Source organism: Macrotis lagotis, chromosome 2, assembly GCF_037893015.1.
Source record: "Macrotis lagotis isolate mMagLag1 chromosome 2, bilby.v1.9.chrom.fasta, whole genome shotgun sequence".
NCBI classification, from domain to species: Eukaryota; Metazoa; Chordata; class Mammalia; order Peramelemorphia; family Peramelidae; genus Macrotis; species Macrotis lagotis.
The window spans coordinates 59342056-59364834 of record NC_133659.1 but is presented as its reverse complement, the minus strand read 5'-3'; the positions used below and the strand labels follow the sequence as shown (position 1 = coordinate 59364834).

The 22779-nt window shown below is 38.0% G+C and overlaps 1 protein-coding gene across 4 annotated transcripts in view; it reads left to right on the top strand.

The window, feature by feature from the left end:
- Positions 1-22779, top strand: part of ILDR2 (immunoglobulin like domain containing receptor 2) — a 99589-nt gene that overhangs the window by 52841 nt on the left and 23969 nt on the right. For 3 of the 4 annotated variants that reach the window (XM_074221902.1, XM_074221900.1, XM_074221899.1), the window contains exons 4-6: positions 11551-11607; positions 15752-15898; positions 17027-17203. In XM_074221902.1, coding sequence (XP_074078003.1) covers positions 11551-11607; positions 15752-15898; positions 17027-17203 — 381 coding nt within the window. The remainder of the gene's footprint in view (positions 1-11550; positions 11608-15751; positions 15899-17026; positions 17204-22779) is intronic. The other variant, XM_074221901.1, reaches the window with a different exon arrangement.

Genomic DNA, 22779 nt, shown 5'->3' with positions numbered 1-22779 from the left:
ATATGAGATATTTTGCTGGATCCATGGTCTCAATGTCTTTCCATATGTGCAGATTTCAGCCCTTCTGTACCTTCTAATTCTGTGGTGACTCTTGTTCTTGCCTTTTCGTAAATGAAACCGTGAGAGAATAAAACAAGATAAAATTCAGGCTATTCTTGGATGAAAGACTAACTCAATTTATAAACAGTGATAAAATAAATATCCGTGGTAGGCAAAGCACTGGGTTTGGTTCTGGAGGAGATATGTTGAGGTCAGACTCTGTTCTTGATCTCATGGAGGTCACCACTTAATAGGGGGTTCTATCACATATGCACATGTAATATATAATACAAATTAGCAACTGATAACTAAGAGATGTGTCATGAGAGACCCAAGGGTTTATAAAGAACGTGATTGAAAAATATAGGTGGTAATTCTAGTTATTGCTGATAAAGTAATATGTGATAGAGTTAATCAAAAAACTTTTCCATATGCTTTGGGGAATTTAATCTTTCAGCCTATCCATAAAATTCTTAAGCAAATGAATTAACTGATGGCAGGTGAACCCCCAGTCTATATGTAGGATCCTAAACTTATCCATGACTTAATTATTAACTTTTATGTTCTTTTAAAAATTTTCTATTTCTATATGTGTATGTACACAATTGTGTGTGTATTATATTATGTGTATTACATGTATGTACACACATACATACACCTTCCACTGAATTTCTATTCTAATAGCTCCATCCTGTTTTGGAGAGAACCATGAGGTCTTTAAAAACTGACAAATGTGGGAAATCTGGAACACTAACACATTGTTGGTGGAGCTGTGAACTCATCCAACCTTACTGGAGAGCAATTTGGAATTATGCCCAAAGGGCAATAAAAATGTACATACCCTTTGATTCAGCAATATCACCACTGGGTGAAGAGATCATGAAAAACATAATTTGTTCAAAAATATTTACAGCAGCCCTGTTTGTGGTGGCAAAGAATTGGAAACTAAGTAAATGTCCTTCAATTGGGGAATGGCTTAGCAAACTGTGGCATATATGTGTCATGGAACAGTATAGTTCTATTAGAAATCAGGAGGGATGGGAATTCAGGGAAGCCTGGAGGGATTTACATGAACTGATGCTAAGCGAGATGAGCAGAACCAGAAAAACATTGTACATCCTAACAGCAACATGGGGGTGATGTTCAACCTTGATGGACTTGTTCATTCCATCAATGCAACAATTAATTGGCACAATTTTGGGGTATCTCTGATGGAGAATACTGTCTGTATCCAGAGAAAGAATTGTGGAGTTTGAACAGAGACCAAGGACCTTTAAATTAGAAAAAAATATATGTAATTTTGCTATCTCTTATACTTTTTTTCCTTAAGGTTATGATTTCTCTCTCATCACATTCAACTGAGATCAATGTATCAAAGTATATAATGGAAACAATGTGAAGACTAACAGTCTGCCTTGGGGGGGGGAGCAAGATTAGGGGAAAAATTGTAAAACTCAAAATAAAAATCCTTCTTAAAAAGAAAAAAACTATGCCAAGTCACAGGGGAACAAAAAGCTATGCCATGTATAATATGCCTCTCTTGTCTGAAGACTAATCTCATATGATATGTGAGACTTATCATGTGGACAGACTTATCACCACAGGGCTGGCCACCAGATAACAATTGTTTTTGGCTCTGGTGGCTCAGGATGCCATCTGCTAAGGTATAGAAAGCTAACTTAGGAGGTGGGAGGTAGTCACCAATGAATCTTTTGAAGTTTAAAAAGTAAGATATGTCAGTATGTGAGCATATATATACATATATATATATATGTCTGTATATACATAATAAAATTTATGTCTTTGCTATTCATAAAGCATGTCCGTTTATATATGTGTGTTTGTGTATATATATACATATATATATATAGTATATCTGTGTCACTTATTTATAAAGCATCCTAAGGTTTACAAAATACTTTTTCTACAAGTCTTGTGACCTTGAGATGTAGGTGGTGCAAATGTAATCCATGTTTTGAATCTGGAAAATGGAACTTATCATCCATCAGTGCCAGTGAATTAATGCAACAGAATAGAAGTTCCTGTTGTTTAGCTTTTTACAGAGGACCTGTATAGGGGCCATCTAAGCCAACACCATCTCGCTGTGCAATTGAATAAATTGCAAAAGACTTGCTCCGGGTCATACTGTAGCAAATGGCAGAAGTAGAATTTGAACTCAGGTCCTCTGGTTAAGCTCTTCCCTTTACTGCATGACCTGAATTTCTTTTCTACTCGGAAAGCACACACATGTCGGTGCATCTGCCAGTAAAGAGTGTTAATGCTCACGTTTCCTTCTCTCACTGCTAACTTTGCTTAAATCCCTTGTTTCTTAATATAGCCTAAGGGAGAATCATCCTGAGGGGAGCCCAGTATCTAGGACTCAGAGGAGAATTCTAGAGCATGCATTTTTTTCTTTTTAATACATAACCAGAAGTTTTCTTTGCCTGTCCCGATGAATGGGGACAGGGGCAGCAACAACTCACATTTAAATAATACATTTAGGTTTTCAAAGCATTTTCCTTACAGCAAACCTATGAGGTAATTCTATTCCTATTCTTAGTGGAAGTGGTGGTGGTTGTGGTAGTAATGGTGGTGCTAGTGGCAGTGATGGTAGTGGTAGTGGTTAGTAGTGGTGGTGGAGGAGGTGGTGGTGGCCACAGTGGCAGTGGTAGTGCTGGTGGTGGTGGTGATGGTGGCGGTGGCAGTGGTGGCAGCGGCAGCGCATGGTCCCTGGATAAACGGCCCCCAAATTCAGGTCCGGCTTCAGGCCCCACGGCTCGCCCTAGTCCCCTGGGCTGTAACTAGGGGTCCCGCGGGCCTTCCCTAGAGAGCATTCAGGCGGCCCCCGCGCGTTGCCGTGGTTACCGCAGGCTCCAAGCGGAGCGGCCGGGCCAGCCCGGCTTTTCACGGGATTGAGAATGAGGAGGGGGCGGGGGTCCCGAGGAAGGAAAGAATGGGGATTCTTGGAAGTGAGGCCCGGGACGGCCCCGCCCCGCCCCCGCCAGCTGCGGCCATTCAAGGGGCCCTGGACTGAGCCGCGCTGCCTGCTGAGGGGGCCCGGGGTGGGGGGCTCCGCTAGGGGAGCCCTGAGAGGGGCGGCAGCCGCCCACCGCGCCCCCGGCCCCGGCTCCGGCCCGAGGGGGGACTCCCGGAGCGCCTCTTCTCCGTGTCTTTATTGTGTATTAGTCGGTGGAGACGCGGGATGGCCCCGCAGGAGACGCGGGATGGCCCCGCAGGAGACCCCGCAGGAGACCCCGCGAGCGGAGGACGCCGCAACACACGTGCGGGGACACGGGCGAAGCCTGTGCACGGAGTCCTTCTTAGAATGGTCTCTAATGTATAAAATAAAATATACCGAATTTCAAAGGAAGTTTTGTTATATTGAAATATAACCACAACACACACACGCACACACTCGCACACACACACACAAATAGATACAAGACACATATGCATTTACCTATACATAGCTATAAGAAACATGCTTAAATTCACAAACTCCAGATGAAGACCGCCTACATTAGGATGATGCATATAAAGAATCCCGGTTTGGGAGCTAGGAGAGCCGGGCCCTTGGCGAGACTGTAGCCCAGAGGGAGCCGGGGGACCCGTTCCCTCACCTCTTCCCTCTTCTGCTGCTGTGAGCACAGGCAAAGCACACAAACTCTGAGGCCACGTTCCCCCATCTGAAATAGGAGGAGTTTGGTCAAGACAACCCCGAGGTCCCTTTCGGCTTTAGATGTGCGGTTCTGTGGTTTGAGCTACGTGATCCTTTCCAGCTACAGAGTTACATGATTCACTGCGAGTGGCAAAAACTAAAAACTATCACTAAGGACAATGAACTAAGCCAGCTAGCCATTATTAACTATTATCCACAATTAACCAAGCCAACTATCATGCCATGTTTAGGCCTGAGGCACAAAACTGACCATACAGAGACAAACAAAATAATCGCTACTTTTAAGATGCTTACATTTAAATAGGGAAAAATAACTTGTACCCTTAAGGTCTTATCTAAAACCTATATAAAACTAGATAGAAGGTTATCTTTGAAGAGGAAGAAGGCCTTAGCAGAAAGTAGAAAATGAGGAAGAAGGGAGATACCATGCCGGGATGGGGCGGGGGGAGGAAGGGAGGGAGGGAGGATCTAATGTCTAAGAACTGAGTCAAGAGATAGAATATCATGTTTGAGGCATAACATGGAGATAGCATGACCAGACCATGGAGTGTTTGGAAGGGAGTTGTGCCAGTCTGATAGGCCAGATTGTAGAGAATTTTATGTGAAAAAAAAATGGAATTTATATGAAATGTCCCCAAAGTTTTAAGGTAATTTTAGGCTACTGAAGCTTAAAATTACATTTAGACCTTCAGGACATCCTGTACCCTAGAGATAATAAGGAACCACTTGTTAAATTAAAATAAGTTTATCAAAATATAACAAGGTCAGACCCACACTTCAAGAAAAGGACTCTGTGGACTGTATAGATAATGGTTAGAAGACGGAACAGACTTGAAAGAAGCAGAGGCTAGATGGGAGGCTATTGCAATAGTCCAGGAGAAAGATTATGAGGGTAGGGACAATATGAGTAGTCAGAAGAGGTCTTATGTAAAAGATGTGATGGTAAAATCAACCAGAAAGTTGGCAACTGATTGGCTGTGTGGTATGAGTGAGAATAAAGAATAGAGGATGACATCCAGGCTATGAACTTGGAAGACTGGATCCAGAAAGAGAAAAAAGAGGAGAGAGGTGGGTTTGGAAGGAAAGATAATCTTTCCACACTGAGTTTGAGGTGCCTGTAGTTTGAAATCCAGTTTGTATCCAGTTTGAAATGTGCAAGAGGCAACTAGTGATGAAAGACTGGAGCTTGAATTGGGTGTATAGATCTGAGAGCCATCTGCCCCAGATGATAACTGAACTCATGAGAACTGATGAGATCACCCCATGATAGACTGCAAGGAGAGAAGCCTGAAGAGAGAGCCTTGAAGGGGCGGCTAGGTGGCACAGTGGATAGAGCACTGGCCTTGGAGTCAGGAGTACCTGAGTTCAAATCCGGCCTCAGACACTTAATAATGACCTAGCTGTGTGGCCTTGGGCAAGCCACTTAACCCTATTGCCTTGCAAAAACTTAGAGAGAGAGAGAGAGAGAGAGAGCGAGCCTTGAGGGACTCCCGTGATGAGTAGGCTGCAGCAGAACAAAGTGGGAAGAAATGGTCAGAACAAAGAGAGAGAAGTAGAGTCACATTGGTATTTGATGATGACTTGTTAATTGATTGAAAGCTCAGTGAGAAGGAGGTATCCAAGGGGAAAATCTGATGAAAAATGACAGACCTACAGATAAGTCAGGAAGGCTGAGACTTGAGAAGGGCCATCGGGTTTGGTAATTAGACAATCACTAATCATTTTGGAAAGAGTAATTTTAGTTAAGTGCTAAAAAAAATACTTGGATGGAGATATTGGATGGAGAGCTAAGAAGACCTGAATTCAAATCTAACCTCACTCACTAGCTTTTTGACCCTGGCCATGTCACTTAAGTCTGTTTGAGTCAGTTCTTCAATTGTATGAGTCAGAGAAAGAAATGGCAAACTACTGTAGTTATCATTACCAAGAAAAGATCCAAATGGGTCACAAAAAGTTGGCTATGACTAAATGACTGAACAACAACATAAAAAATACTTTCCCTGGGGGCGGCTAGGCGGCATAGTGGATAAAGCACCGGCCTGGAGTCGGGAGTACCTGGGTTCAAATCCGGTCTCAGACACTTAATAATTACCTAGCTGTGTGGCCTTGGGCAAGCCACTTAACCCCGTTTGTCTTGCAAAAAAAAAAAAACCCTAAAAAAAAATACTTCCCCTGCTAGACCTTATATTCTAAAACAATTAACATAAATGTAGAGGCATTTACTTATGCAAAACAAACAACTCTGTAAAAAGATGGTTTATATAAATGGATTCTAAATGTTGTGTATTGTATGCAGAAAGAAAAAATGATCATTATATATTTGGGATACAAGTCATAAATCATAAGTAGTAAAAATTTTGCCTTGAATGTCAAGAATTTATGTATCTATTGATATATGTCATCTTGTTACCACATACATGTTAGTATCCCATGTCCCAAAAAGTGGAGCTTGGTTAGCTATACCTGTAGAATGTTGAGCCCTTAAAGGAATATACTTTTTCATGGTTTTTCTTATGTCACGTAGCTAGGAACTTAATACATGCTGATTGGTTGATCAGTTGATTTGCTAATAAGAGTTAGTGACATCAGGCATAGATTTAGAAGATAAGCATCATGGCACCCATCACCTAAGACAGTGAAAAGCAATTAGGTGGATACATTACAGCCAATGCACATAGATTGTTTTGATTATCCTTTACAGTTAACATGTATGTATACATACATACATGTATACATATATGTATTATAGACATGTACAAATTTATTTATACATATACTACTAATACAGATTATAAATATATTGCTATTAATATATATGTAAACATATGTATGTGTGTATGTATATATACTAATATATTCTGAATATATTAGTATATACATCGCATAGTACACCAGGCCTGTGGCCTTCTAGCTTCATGACCCTGGGCAAGTCACTTAATCTTGTTTTTCTCAATTTCCTCATCTGTAAAATGAACTGGAGAAGGAAATGTCAAACCACTCCAATGTCTTTGCCAAGAAAGCCCCAAATGGGATCACCGAAAGTTGGGATACAACTGAAATGACTCAACAACAAAATATATATTTGCTTTGCAAGCATATGCAATTAGGTTGGATATAGATTGCACATTATGTGTCTTCTTCTGTATGTTAATATGTAGAAAATATAGTGTTACCTAGATTCAAAAATGGGAATGAGAAAGATAAAAATGAGGAAACCTATTTTGGAATTTGCAAAGCCTTTGCTGATGGTAGTGATTGTAATCTTATAGACACAGAATAGAGAAGTAGATGATACATTAGAGAAAGTTTCTGAATATTCTGATCCTTATGTATGTACAAAAGCATTCAAATTTGGGAAAACTTTGTAAAACTCCAAGCAGCATGTTAATTAGCAGGAAGCAACTAAGATAGAAAGCTAAACATGGAATTTTTGAGAATATATAAACTTTGTGCTTGTTCTATATGCAAAGTATATTTCTATAATGACTATGCAACTAAGAATGTATGAACATGTGTGCTTCCGGTACAAGAGAAAGTAGATTATGGTGCTGAAGGAAGAGCATTAGGTTTGGAGTCAAAAGACTTGTGTGCAAATCTAATAATAGCCCTGCTTTCTAATATTTGCATGACTTTGGACAAATCACTTAACTTTCCTGGGTTTTCATTACCTCTTCTATAAAATGGTACTTTTAAGGTACATATGAGTTCTAAGACTGTGAACCCCTTTCTGAGGATATGTATATGCTGGTGACATTTTTGTCATGAATTATTTTATGTAACAATTTCTTAAAAGAACATATATACATATATGTATATATGTATTATGTATTTAGTATTATACTTTATTTCATAATTATAATATGCAGAATATTATATCACCCAATTATTAGATAATATATTACATACTATATATAACATGTGTAGTATACTGTTTTAAAAGGAATTATATGAATTGTATATGATATATAATGAAAAATATGTAATATGTTGTATATTATCCATCCTTTTCAGAAATGATAATGTATAGGCTATATTCTTCATACTTGTTTGATATATGCAAAGTATATGACTATGCAACTAATAATGCATGCATAGTTTACTTCTGGTATGAGAGAGAAAGAGAGGTATTGTATAAAGAGCATTTTATTTAGAATCAAGCTCTCTCCACTGACCCACTTTGCTGCATATGTGTCTATGAATCAAATGTGTAACAAAATGATTAATTATATAATCATAATATACTCTAAGTATGTGTCTATATAACACATAGTATATACAGCTATGCTATACTATATGGTGAGTATATTAAGTATGCATATTTAAATATGTGTGCATATAGATGGCATGATGCACATATGGTTAGGTGTGTTACATGTGGTGTGGTTGCATATGTGTGCACATATACATGCTTGCAACTAGGTGGTCCAGTGGATAGCACTCTGGACCGGGAAGCAAGAAATCTTGATATTGGATCTAGTTTCAGACACTTTCTAGTTGTGTGATCCTGAGCAAATCACTTAATGACTGCCTGCCTCAGTCTCCTTATCTCTAAAATGGGATAATGACCACACCTGTCTCCCAGGATCATTGTGAGGATCAAATGAATATTTGTGAACTGCTTAGTACAATGTAGATGCTATATAATATCATTATTGATAGTAGTGTCATAAATATTATAATAAATTATTATAATAGATAGCTATTAGTCATATATCATTAATACATCATATATTATACATTATTCATTTGGTTTATGTATGCATATATTATATAATATATAATGTTATTATATGCTATATTTATATTTTCCTCATTCTTTTAAGAAATTACTATGTAGAAGATAGCAGGACTCAGGTATGCTGCTAACATCCCCTCCACCCCTTCACTATCCCAGTATATTTTTGTATTTGTATCTCTGTCTAGATATAGAGATAAAAGTAGAGCTAGAGACAGAGACATCTGTATATTTTTTCATCTGTCTATATGTCTGTATCTTTTTCTCTCTATGTCTACCTATATCTATTGTCCTACATATATCACTATTTTTTTATCTTGTCAGTCCCTGCTATAGATGGGTGGAGGGCAGGACAGGGTTTACCTGCCTGCTCTCCCCAAAATCCTGTGGAGTACAGAATTTTGAAGCCACTTGGATCCCCACATTTTTCTGCAGAGCTGCTGACACATGGGCCCTCTTGGGAGATTTCTTACTTCCTTTTGAAGCTTGGTTATAGTAAGAGGGTTATAGGAGGAGAGACGAAAGTTCTGTGTCCCTAGCACCAACCTGGCCTGGTGAGCCCCAGGCTGCTTCTTCCTTCCTCCTGTCTCTCTTCTCTGAACCTCTATAAAGGTGTGTGTATTTGACAGTTGTGTGAATATACACACATAAAGACAAATATATAGGTAGTGCATGTATGTGTATATGAACATATATTTATATAGATCTATACATATATATATGTACACATTATATATCCTATATCACTCATATAAAACTTTAGCTTTCAAATTTTAATTTGAACACAGGCATCTACAGCATCTCTCTGGTACAGTCACTATATCATCAGGATGGACATGGGTTCATCTTGTAGGCAAATATTTATATGTGCTGTCCTGTGTACATGAGATAAGTCTCTAGACCCATATACATACAGAGAGTATAGAACATGATAATTGAAAGAGACCTTACTGTTTATCTGACTCCTCCCCCACCTTCCTTTTACAGAGAATAACAAACTTAAAGAAGTTCATTGATTTGTTTGAGAGCATAGTGCTTGCTAATGTCAGAACTTCCATCTATCCGTCCATCCATCTATCTCTCTGTCTGTCTATCTAATTTGTATGACTGTCTCTCTATCTTTCTCTCTAATCTATCCCTATCTGTCTTCCATCTATCTACTCTATCTTTCTGTCCATTTATCTGTCTGTCAATTTATACATGTATGCACACAAACAGGCAACATATATGGGGAAGAATCTGCATGTCTACACACATCAGAAGAAAAAAAAGAAGGAAACCTTTACTTATCAAACACTAAGCAGGTACCCAGTTCTGTGTGCTAAGCAAGCACTGCCTAAAAGTAAAAAAAGTAAAAAAGAGTCCCTGTCCTCCATTAGTTTACATTTCATATTCTAAAGTAAATGTCTGAAAACCAGCTAATACTTGCCAATAAAATTACATTTGATGTTCTTTTCTAAATTATGTTGACCTATTTACATGAACTTTCTCCTTGGAATGTCAGTGTATCAAAAGGGCATAAATATGAACTATGATAATTAGTAATAGTTATTATAATCCTTTGTCTTGACCACTAAAAAGTAAACACAAGCATAACTTATTTCTTTCTCAAGAGCAATGAACATCTGCTTTGGTGTTTGATTGATGCCTCTAGAGATGACAGATGCCATCCTTAGGTTGTTTGTAGATAGGAGTAGTAGAGTGAGATTATTGGATATGGTTCAACTCTGTCATTTACTAGCTAGATGAATATGGGTTAGTCAGTGAATTTTTTTGAGACTGAATTTCCTAATTTATGAGATAAGAATAATATTGGCATTACCAGCTTGATAGCGTTGTTATTAATTAAATATTTTGTTATCCTTAAAGCACTTTATAAATGTGTTACTAATATTAGTCAAGTGATTTCCTAACTTTTGACTAATTATCAACTAGTGATGTACATTCATACCAAAATGTATACTCACACATAAAGCCACAATTACAACAAATTTTATAAAGAATGACATTCTGTAGTTTCTTGCCTTCTGGACAAACAGAGCACATTAGCGACATTCCACAGCTTGGGTACAAAAATGTAGGGACACTTTAAATACAGAGATGAAGCAGAATCCTATTTGGGTCTAGGGTAACACATGTGTAAACATAATAGTGACCTCTGACTTGTTTTTGACAGATTAGTAGTCACTAAATAATAGCTTCATGTTTGAGAGTCACCTCATCAAGGTTTAAAAGGCAGCTTCTGCTCTTCCTTAACTGCTGTGAAATGGCCAAGTCTTTTTGCTGTGGTCTTTGCTTTGCTTACTACACCAGTGTGCTATGAAGGACCCGAGGGGTAAGGCTGCCATGGCATACTGTACTGTTTCATCTGTCACACTATACTGTACCGAAAGTGCTTGGGTTCATATAGTCTCAGCTGGGCATGCCATATGGAAAAGCGGTCCCCTGTACATGTGTGTAACAGATATTTCTGAAGGCAGAAGGAGGGTGGAGAAGTCGGCAACTCATCTACTTCTCACCTTCCTCTGCATTTGAATATTTTAATCACTGAATTCAGTCTCGAAGGCATAAATAGCATCATCTAGTGATATGATAACTCCCAAGATTAAAATGAATGTGTAAATGCATCTGCTTTATGTGGACATAGAATTATGAGTGTGTGCACGTCTGTATGAATGGGCAAAGGCATGAAAATATGGATTAGATGTTTGAGTGTGAATAAGTTAGATTTTTACGATTATGGGGAAGATTGTGTGTGTATCAGTGGGGACAATCTGTGTTGTGTGGACCCATAGAGATGGTACGTCTGTCCCTAACTGTATTAAAGCATAGATTTTCTCCTACTAGAAATGGATTAGAGAGAAAAGCTCCACTTCCATCTCTCCCTACTCTCACCCCTTGCCTCCTAATTTGAAATTTTTAATGGAGATAATTACCCGGTTTACATGAGGACAAAGAAGATCAAGTGCCAGTGAATAATAAAGCTGCTTGTGGGTCAGTATCCTAGCCTGGGGTGCATGGCTGCTAGGGACCAGGCTTTGGGCAGCATTTTCCCCTGGAGTAACCTCTTTCCTTCTTTTCCTTCTGCCTCTTCTAGGCAGGACAGGGTGGCTTGCTGCTCTCTTGCCAAGTTTTGCTGTGAAGATTATGTCAGGTATTCCGTCATTTAACTCCTTATTTACTTGTTATTCTATTAGTCCGTCTGTCCAGCTTCTGCATTCTATACTAATTTCATCTTTTATTTTTGTTCAATTTTTGTGTAGATGTTTACGATCTTTTTCAGGATGGCCTGTGTTTATTGGGAAGAGTCTATTAGCCTTCAGACCCTAATCCATCTATAATCCTAGGTAGTAAAAGAGAAAAATAGTTCAGATGGGGACATCTTCAGTGCTAGGAATGCAGACCCTTGAGCATAGTCTGTCTATTCATCCCAGTGTCTCAACTAAAATTAATAAATACCAAAGTTATTATTAAGTTATATTATTATAAAAACAACTCTTATTCCAGTGAAACTTTTACTCAAACCCATCACCATACTGTTTTCTCTTCTATCCAATTATTGCCTTTTGTACCACTTTGCCCACATATTTTTTTAAAACCTCATTAGTGCATTCATTATTTTTGCCTTTTCCTCTGAACCCATACATCTTTTGTGGATAGAACAGTGCAGTGCATAGAGAGTCCGGAAAACCTGAGGTCAAATCCTGCTTCAGACACTTACTTGCTATATGACCCTGGGCACAGGTGACTTAACTGCTATCTACCTCAGCTTCTTCATTTGTAAGATGGAAATAATAATAGAACTTACCCCACAGTTATTGTGAAATAATATTTGAAATGAAATAATATTTGCAAATAATTTTGCAAACCTTACAAAGTTAAGCTATTTTTGATTGACATTGTATGTTGTCTTAAGGGATGAAGGCAGCTGGAAATTAAAGCATATGCTTATTTCCTAGATAACGACTAGAAAGACTAGTGCTTACAGACCAATTTTTCTTTTTTGTGTATTTCTTTTTTATTTTTCTTCTCAATTCCATGTGAATACAAAATTTTTAACATTTTTAAAATTTTGGGGTCCCAAATTCTTCCCCCACTTTGAAAAGACAAGCAATTGAATATAGATTAGATATATGCAGTCATGCAAAACATTTCCTTATTACCAATGATGCAAAAGAAAATTCAAACCAAAAAGAAAGCAAGAATAAAGAAGTTTAAAGAAGTATGCTTCATCAGTTCTTTTTCTGGAGGTAGATAGCATTTTTGATCAAAAGTCCTTCAAAATTGTTTTGGATCATAGTATTGTTGAGAATCTAAGCCATTCACAGCTGTTCATTTTACAATTGTGATTACTGTGTAGTGTGTTCTCCTAGTTCTGCTCATTTCACTTTGCATCTGTTCATGTAGGTCTTCTACAGGCCAGATTTCAAGGATATCTTCAAATAGTCCAAGAGTTGCCTAATATTTCTGAAGCATAAAGTGAAGAAACAAGAAGCACCACAAAGGGGTTCTGATTGAGTTTGAGATGGGTGCCTCAAAAATTAAAAATAAATCCACTTAACAGTTATCAAGTGCCTACTTATGAAAAAGGCAATATTCTTGCAGCTTGAGCACAAAAATGAAATCAAAAAGACCCTGTCAGACTTTAGAGGATCTTTTTATCAAATTGGGGAAAATGTGACATCTGCACAAACAGATAGGGAATAACAATGGCTGACATTTTTATGGGGCTTTGCTATTTGTACTTTATATACATTATTTCATTTGAGAAATTATGAGATGGAAAACTCTCATTTAGAAGAATGGGGAAGGAAGGTCTCTTGGAAAAGATAGCCCCTGAGTTGAGCCTTGAAGGAAGGCATGGACTTTCACAAGTGGATGGGATCATTGGTAGGATAGATGGAGTTTATGCTGAACAAAGGTAAGAAAGAGGGATGCGAGATCAGAATGGGTAGGATGATGAGTTCCACCTGGATGGAATGTGTAAAGAAAAGTAGTATGAGATTGGTTTGAAAAAAATAAGTTAGTGTCAGGAATAAGAAATTTCTATTTTATTTTGTAGGTAAAAGGGAACCAATGAAGTATTTCATAAGTAGAGAAGTAATGTGCTCAGAAATTGCACTATAAAAAATTACAGACACATCAGGGTGAAGGGCAAAGAGAAGAGAAAGACTGTGGCTAGATATGAGCCCCTAACCCTAACTTGCTTCCTGTTTGGAGGTATCTTTCAAGTCAATGCTTTCAGAACCTTCTTTGTCAAAAGAAGTAAGACAATCAGAAAAAAAATCTAAAAGTAGAATTTAGTGTTAAGTTTTAAAACATTCCATACTACTCAGCAAGTATTTATTCCTTGCTGTATTAAGTTCTGAAAGACTTTTCCCCATTAACTGGACAATTTAAAATGTAAAATTCACTCTAATTTGTGCCAAATGAATGTCCTTTTAGGATACTCTTCATGCTGAGTTCCTTCAAGGTCAGAAATCATTACATCACAAATGAAAGTTTTACATACATTGTTTCAAAGAGATGTTAACATCCACTATTCCCAACAAAGCATCACAATATTTTGCTTATCTTGCCCAGAGGGTCTGAACCTTCCTTCCTACTGATAGTATTGTTTGGTTTATCTTTCTGTCCTTGACTATTTGAGTAACTATCCTTCAAGTCTTGGTGACTTCTTGACTTTCTTAACTTTATAGTTCCATGCTTCTATTCTTCTTAAGGGAAATTTGTGGGTGTGTATATTGATACCAGTGGGCATAAAAGACTTCATTTACATTCTTTACAACATCAGTTTTCAGTGGTGCAAAGTTTTTGTGAGTCATATAATTCTGATCATGCCTTCTGACACTAAAAAGAATCAGAATCACAGAATCATTATCATTTCACAGCTGGGGAAAGACCTTCTGGCCAGACCCAGGGAAAAAATAAACAAATAACTTCTTCTACAACATACTTGACAAATGATCATAAAAGCATTTTTCCAAGACATTCAATAAAGAGAAACAATACCTCCAAAGGCAGCCCATTCTACATTGAGGGAGCCCACATTATTATGGAGTGGGGTTTTTCCCTTTTGTCAAACCAAATGATCTCTTTGTAATGTCCACCCATTTGTCCCGATTCTTCTTAGAGAGTAAATTCATATTCCATTAAAGAGCAAATCTCAGTACACTCCAGATTTAAGTAAACCTATGTCATCACTCAGTTTTAATCAACTCCATCCCTCAGCTGTACTGGCTGCCAGAATGTCATATGCTTGCATCACATGGTAATAGCATCCAGTCCATACTCTCAGACCACTAGAGAAGAGATCACGAGACCTGGATTAAAATCCCAATTATACTTTAATTTGTTTTGTGTCCTCAATCTCAAGTCAGTTAACTCTTCTGAGTCTTAGATTCTTTCCCTGAAGAATGAGAGGACTGATAAGATAGTGGCCTTATAGTTTGAAATTTTTATCTGATTATAGACTTCCCCAGTCCTATTTTGTAATAAAGGATGGCCTAGGTGAAGGATCTTAGTTTTGGTGACCTTAATTAGCCTTAATGCTCTTTGAAAGTAGGAACTGTTTACAGATTTTGTCTTAATCTACTAGCAGTCTGCTTGGTACCCATAGATATTTGATAAATTATTGTTAATGTTGAAAAGTCACTGATTAATTCATTCAACAAACACTTACTAAGCACTTGCTGTATACTGGGGCACTGTGCCAGGCCCTGGAATTCAAAGACAAAAACTTCCTTGTGTTCAAGGGGCTTATAATTAGTCTGAACTAATGTTAGTTCATATTAGTGATGGTCAGGGGAAAGCAGATTTATAAATAGGAGCACATGGTATACATGAGAGTAGACAAAATGATAAAGATCAAACTGTGATATAGTCTGGGAAGACAGACCAATCACAGAACCCTAAAACTTCCTTCTTTGCAAAATCCAAAGAGCAACCCAATAGTTGTTCTGCTGTTGCTGATAATCATTCTGATACCATCTTCAATATGAAGTCCATTTTCCCTAAGAGGTAACCATGAAATTCACCTGCATTGCCGCATAATTTCATGTTTGTTGGTCATTTTGTTGTTCTCAGTACAAGTTCAAACACCTTTTTCTTGTCTCTACAGTAGGAGGGCTTGGTATCCTTCATTTCCAGAGTTTTGGGGGGGGTTGGGGGCTCTATCCCATTAGGAGAAATTCTCTTTGTCAGGTCCTACCTGTTGTTTCACAGTATGAACATGAAGTAGAATTTATTTTCCTTAAGTGGAATTTTCTGTAGCATAGATTTTTCTCTTCTGTTTCCAGAGTGGGTATTTGTTGGCCTGGTGATCCTGGGAGTCTTCCTCTTCTTCCTCCTGGTGGGAATCTGCTGGTGCCAGTGCTGTCCACACAGCTGTTGTTGCTACGTCAGATGCCCGTGTTGCCCAGACTCCTGTTGCTGTCCTAGGGCATGTGAGTGAAAGTGAACATTTTAGGCTAACATTTAGAATTGTGCTCAATCTCCTTCCCCTTCCCCAATGGACTTCCAAATTCTTATCTCTCTTGGAAAATCCTGAGGAGCCATATATCCAGGCTCATTGCTAATCTGGATCTTACCAATAATCCCACCCAATCCCTCCTGCTCAGTCTTTTAACCCATATATATTTCTCCTTCATGTGGCATTTTCATTGATATCAACAAAGGACAAATTTGAAGGTAAGAGGGTAGATTTAGAATGTTGAGGTTGGAAAGGTTAAAGAGGGAAAGTTTATCCAAGCCCCTTCAACTCTTTCACCGATGACCTCAAGGCTATAGAAAACCATCTCATTCCTTTCCCTCTTACCTACACCAACATAGAGACTATTAGAAAAATGCTACTTATTCCTATAGACTTACCAAAACCTGGAGGCCATTAAAGGAAAAGATATCTTCCATGATCAGAATTAAGACATCTCGGGGCAGCTAGGTGGCATAGTGGATAAAGCACCAGCCCTGGAGTCAGGAGTACCTGGGTTCAAATCTGGTCTCAGACACTTAATAATTACCTAGCTGTGTGGCCTTGGGCAAGCCACTTAACCCCGTTTGCCTTGCAAAAAAAAAACTTAAAAAAAAAGCATTAAGACATCTCCTAGGAGAAATCAGTGTCATTTTTTCTTCATTTCTGATAATGGGATAAGATCCAAATAAGAGCATCCCTCATTGTGGGTCTCCTTTCTAAAGGCTAAAGCAGAATTCTAGTGGTATGATTTAGTCTAAGCTGCCAGGTTTTTTTATGGAGGAAGCTTTCTTCCATGTCAGGGTCTTCTAGAATGGTACTAGTGCCATTTAATTACCCAGTTTTGTCAGATACTAAACACTATAATTCCTCATATCATTGCCTTTTAACGTAGCTGGAAGAATGTAAGGGGGTGGGGAAAGTGAGTCTGATGAGTCATTCTGGGATGGAAAATAAAAATAATTTTGAAACTAGGAATTTCCTTAGGTTGTTCAGTTGACTATAAATCTAAGGGTGTGTGTGTGTTTGTGTGTGTGTGTGTGTGTTTGAGGGTTGTGGGAAATTAATTGGGGTTATAATCTTTACTTTTCTCATCTCTTCACAGTATATGAAGCAGGGAAAGCTGCAAAGGCTGGTTATCCTCCCTCTGTGTCCAGTGTTCCTGGTCCTTACTACATTCCCTCTGTTCCTGTTGGAGGGGTCTCTTCTTCTGCCATGCTGATGGACAAACCACACCCACCTCCCCTGGCAGCCAGCGATTCAATTGGAGGAAGCCAGAGTGGTAACAACAAATTCTCCCTATTCTTCTCCATTCTGCATGGGTTCCTTTTCTGGAATGGTCAGCTCAGTGGAGCTGTTATAAGTGGAATCAGACTTAGACTACTTTGTCAGTTCCAACCCAGGGCCCGTCCATGGTACCAGAATTTCCAAGAGCAAGAAGATATTGTTTTTCTCTTCCTTCAGGTCCCTTTACAATAGTAAAATAATAGAAAATAATTCAAGCTATCCCTCAGACCTCTAGTCAGTCAATCAACTGACAGACTGTCTACTATAATTCTAGGATTGTGCTAAGTACTGGTTTTTTTTTAAAAAGTATAATATTTAAACCTGTCCTCAAAAATATATAATCTGATGCTAAATTATAGAGGACTTTTCTGTGTAGTAGGAATTCAGAAAAAATAGAGCTTACTGTGGGTGAGAGTAGACCTGAAAGGTTTCATGGAAGAGGTAAGTCTTGAATATTGAAAAGGATTGAGACAGCAAAGGACAAAAAAAAAGGAGCATTCTAGGTAGGAGGTAAAGGCAAAGAGAAAGGATTGATAGGAGAAAGCCTTCCTGGAGCTTGGTAAATAAATTAAAGCATAGGTGGTACCAGACTAGGGAGAGTTTTGAAAACCATGTAGGGGAGCCACTGTAGAGTATTGAGTATGGGACTGACAAGATAAATTTGCAGTTTTATACGCAGTCCTTTTTTAATCATACTATGTTATAGATATACTTGTTTTGTTCCATAAATTAAAGATAAAGTAATATTTTAAAAAGTGGTATTTTAGGGAAACTAATATGGATTGGATGGATTGGAGGGAATATAACTGAAATTAACAGGGTCTAGAATTCTGTTATGTTTCATTGATCCAAGTGTGAGGTGGCAAGACCTGAACCATAATGTTGAAAATGGAAGTAGAAAGAATAAGGTGAATCAGAGACATTCTTCAGAGCAGTGAAAAAAGATTCATTAAGCACCTACTATTATAGAGAACACTATATTGAGCCAAAAAAAAAAGATGTAAATGGTACCATCCCCTGACTTGAGGAGTAACAATACAATGGAGAGGGAACAAGATAAGTATAACCAAAGTCAGAATGTGATGAGTACATAGGAGAGGTCAAACAGAGAAGGATGGGTGATTTAGGAAGGAATTTCTTTTCCAAGCAAGAGAATCAGGACACCTTCATGGACCAGAAATTACTTAACTTGGGCCTTGGAAGAAGAGAGGATTTTTCTAAAAGTTGAGGATGAAGAAAGCCTGTTTGGGGCATGAGGTGTGTGTGGGGGAACAGGAGTGAGGGTGATGGGAGTGGGAGTATACCAGTGTATACTGCTACTCAGAGGAGGGAGACATAATGAGAACAAGCAGTTGTCTAATTTGGTTGGAACAGGGTGTGCATGAAGGGGGACTATCGTGAAAAAGTCAGCAAGAGTAGGTTAGAACTAGATGATAGAGGTTTTGGATCCCAGACGGAGGAATTTCACAGGTGAAATTGGTATGAAGCTGGCACTAATTATAAGTCTTCCCAGACTGAAGACTCCCCAGGTAGAATACCTGAGCCTCTGTATCTGCACCCATCAGCAACTTCTGAAGGACAAGGAGGGAAATGTAAGTTAGTCTGAAGCTTTCAGTTTGGTCTAAGTTGAGTTTGAGACTATAGTATGGTACAATAAAAGACTAACTGTCATTAATTAGCTCTGTGACCTTCAGCAAGTCACTGGGAACATCCATTTCTCCATTTGTAACATAAAGGGATTAGAGGAAAAGACACCTTTACATTTTTAAAATTATCAGTGACTCTCACAAATAGCTTTTGCTTAAGTACATAATACCTATTGATATTTACTATAGTAGAAATCCAAATACTTTAGTATTATGAAAATAGTTTTAACCAAGCAGACTGGTCTTTGAGATTCTTTTCTTTTCTCTTGAGAATCAGTGAAGTAAACAATCTCAGAATTCCCTTTTCATTTTGAAATACAATAACAAGTCAAAGTTTACTGCAGGAATGTGCAAAAGTGTATCTGGAATACAAGAGGTCATGGCTAGAGAGGTCACTAGCAAATCCATTTCCATAGAGAAGACAATTAAAATCTGAGTAGTGGATGAAACCTTGGTGAAGGATAAAAGCCTGATTGTTTTTCTAGTTCATTAACCCAGCCTTTGAATAACAACATCTACACTCTAGAGCTAAGTATATTAGCTAATATAAAGGTGAATCTTATTAAGGACAATTATTATTTTCAGGTCTCAAATATCAACCAGTCAGTAAGCACTATTAAGCAGCACTATTAAGCACCAGTTATGTTTCAAACTTTGCTAGCATCTAGAGTCACCAAGGCAAAATGAAATATTACCTGCCCTCAGGGAGCTTACAACATAAAATGTTTAAGCAGTAAGGAGGCACTACTAGGAGCTGGGGGATCTGGTGCTGCCACAGCAACCAGAGTTGGGACTTGAAATTCAATAAATTAGGAGCTTTTTAAGGGTAAATTAATTGTTTGACCAAATATAGCAGATTAATTTTTAAGTTGATAATTTTGTATGGCTTAAGAATGATGTTATAAATATTCAAGTAACTCTTAGCAGATAAAAGGTTTCCCACCCCTGGTGAAGAAGATAGCTCCTGAGCAGAGTTTTGAAAGAAACAAGGGATTCCAAAAGGCAGAGGTAAGGTCCATTCCATGAATGGATGACAACCAGTGCAAAAATGAAATAAAAATGAAAACTGAAAATAGAATGTCACACATGAGGAACAGCAAAAAGTCCAGTTTGGCTGACTATTTGTGTAAGTTAGATAGTTATATTCAGATTACAATCGACTTTAAAAACCATAGAAATTTATATTTGATCCTCAAAATAATAGGAAACCAGTAGAATTTATTTAGTAAAGGAGTGGTCAGACCTTTACTTTAGGAAAAATTTTTTGGCAGCCCCTGACTGGGAAAGAGGAGAGACTTGAGGTAGGAAGTTCAGTTGGGCTATTGTAATAATCAGGAAAGAGGTAGAGCAAAAGTGATAGAAAAAGAAGATACTGGAGGTAGAAATAACAAGATTCGACAACTAACCAGTTATGAGGGGTGAATCAGTCAATGATCAAGCACAAGTTGTGTGAATTTCTGTTGTGAATGAAAGGATTGTGATGTCCTCAACAGGAATAGAAAAGTTCAGGAGAGAATGGGTTTTGGGGGAAAGATTATCAATTCTCTTTTGGACATGTTGAGTTTGAACCTATAGAATATCTGATTTGAAATAATAGCTAATAGGCTGTTGGATATTTGTGAGTGGAGGTCAAGAGCTACATTAAGACTGAATATATACATTTGAGAATCAGCTGCATAGAGAGTATAATTAAACCCATGGGACTGATTAAATCACCAAATAAGAGTCTACAGAGAGAGAATTGAAGATGGCCCAGGACAGAGCCTGGGGGTATTCCCAGAGTTAGGAGGCATTATATAGATGATGAACCAGCAGAGGATATGGAGATTGCAAAAGCTTGAGAAGTGAGTGAGAGGAGAGAGATGGAAGCAATGGGCACAGAAAGCTAGTTTGCCCATAAAAGGGGTTTGAGACAAGATAGTTAATGGTTTGTAATGTGAGCCCAGGCAAAAGGCTTCTTTTGGGTTATCTTAGCATCAGTTTTTTTGGTTAGAAAAGAAAAGCCAAAATGCTTGGTTCAAAAGCTAAACAGAAGAATTACATTTTATCCCAGAGACAACAAAAATAAGGAGGTGACATGGCAAGACCTTCATTTTTAGGAGAATCATTTTGGTAGGTGTGTGGCAGATGACCTAGAGAAGGAAGAGATTTGTGGCAGGACAATAGTTAAGGATCTACTGCATTAGGTTGGGTGAAAGGGAGATAACCTATGAGAATGAAATAGAGTGATCATGGTGCCAAGTGCCAAGGATATGAAGAAAGGTAAAAATGTAGCCCCATCTTCAAGGAACTTACAATCTAATTTGGAAGACAACCATGCCAAAAACTTTAGGTTCCTGCAGAATATAGGATCTAAGTTGAATATTGAAAGAAACCAGGGAAGCCAACAGATGAAAATGAGGAGAGTATTTCAGGCAAGGAGGACAGTTATTGAAGAAACATGGAGACAAATGAGGAAATGTGAGGAATATCAAGGAGACCCAATGTAACTAGATCATGGAAGTGTGTAAAGGGTAGTAACATCAGGTTCCAGTCAGGTGGAGTAGGTAAAAGTAACTGATGGAAATTCTCTCATCTTCTATGAGTCTTTTCTCCATTCTTTCATCTTCATTTTTCCTATCACTTTCCTTCCTCCCTTACCCAGAATGCTCTCCCTCCTCACTTTCATCTGTTGGCTTCCTTGGTTTCCTTCAAGACCCAACTTAGATTCACATTCTGCAAGAAACCTAAAGATTTTGCAGAGTTGTCTCTCAAAATTGGATAGAAGTTGCTAGAGTAAAGAAGGGAGGAAAGTAGTCTGAATGTAGACTCCTGGTTTTCCTTTCTTGCTTATCAACCCCCTCTTTTTTTCATGTTTCTTTGAACCCAGTTGTGTTGGGCACAACTTGCCATTTTATCCAAACTTCCAGGCATCCAGCCATTCTTGTCCTTATCAATTTTTCATGATGGAGTTCTCCAGTGAATTTCTAGTGACTTTTTAACATTAATGGTGTCAAGGGGAGGCTAACTAAGGTGATGAGCTATATGTTTTAGTGGAAAGAGCTTTGGGTTTGGCTCAATTCCCAACTCGTCTAGTTTGGTCAGTTGATCCAAGAGCATTTATTATATACTTGCTGTGTGCCAGACACTGTGCTCGATGCTGGAGTTATAAAAACAAAGAAAGATCTTCCAGCTAATGGGGAGTCTGTGTATGTGTATATATATATATATATATATACACACATACACAGTAAACACAAAGATAATAAATGCAAAAGAGCTATAAAGACAAGGTAATTTGGGAGAGAGATCATTAGCAGTTGGTGAAATATTTGCTTCCTATGAGACCTTGTGCAGATCTCTTAATGTCTAAACCTCTTGGGGCTCCATTTTTCTCATCTGTAAATTGTATTTGATTTCCTACCTCAAAATTCTATGAAATTCATATGCAGAGTATATGATATAATGTACAATCATACTTCATCAAATGCAAATATAACAAAACACTTTGTGTTTTTCTAATCTTATTTTTATTAATGCCCTTTATTTTTTACTTCCTATCATGTGTATCTGAATATATTTCTCTCTTCATCCCAACTTAAGGAGCTGTGTCTTGTAACAAAAATTTTAAAAGAGAGAGAATAAAATAAATTCAACAAAATATTACCCCTGACATTGTATTATAATATTCCACATGCCAAGACACTCCTCTAGAATGAAGAAGGGAGGGAAGAATATTTTCTTAACTCTTATCAGGGACCAGCTTGGTCATAATTAAACAACATTCAGTTTTGTGTTTTTTGTTCCTTTCATTTGCATTATTATAGTCATTGGTATGTGTTGTTTTCCTAGCACTGAATACTCTTCACTATACACCAGTTCATATCTTTCTTCATATTTGTCTTTTTTTGAAAGGTGTGATAATATGCCATCAGGGGCATCTAGG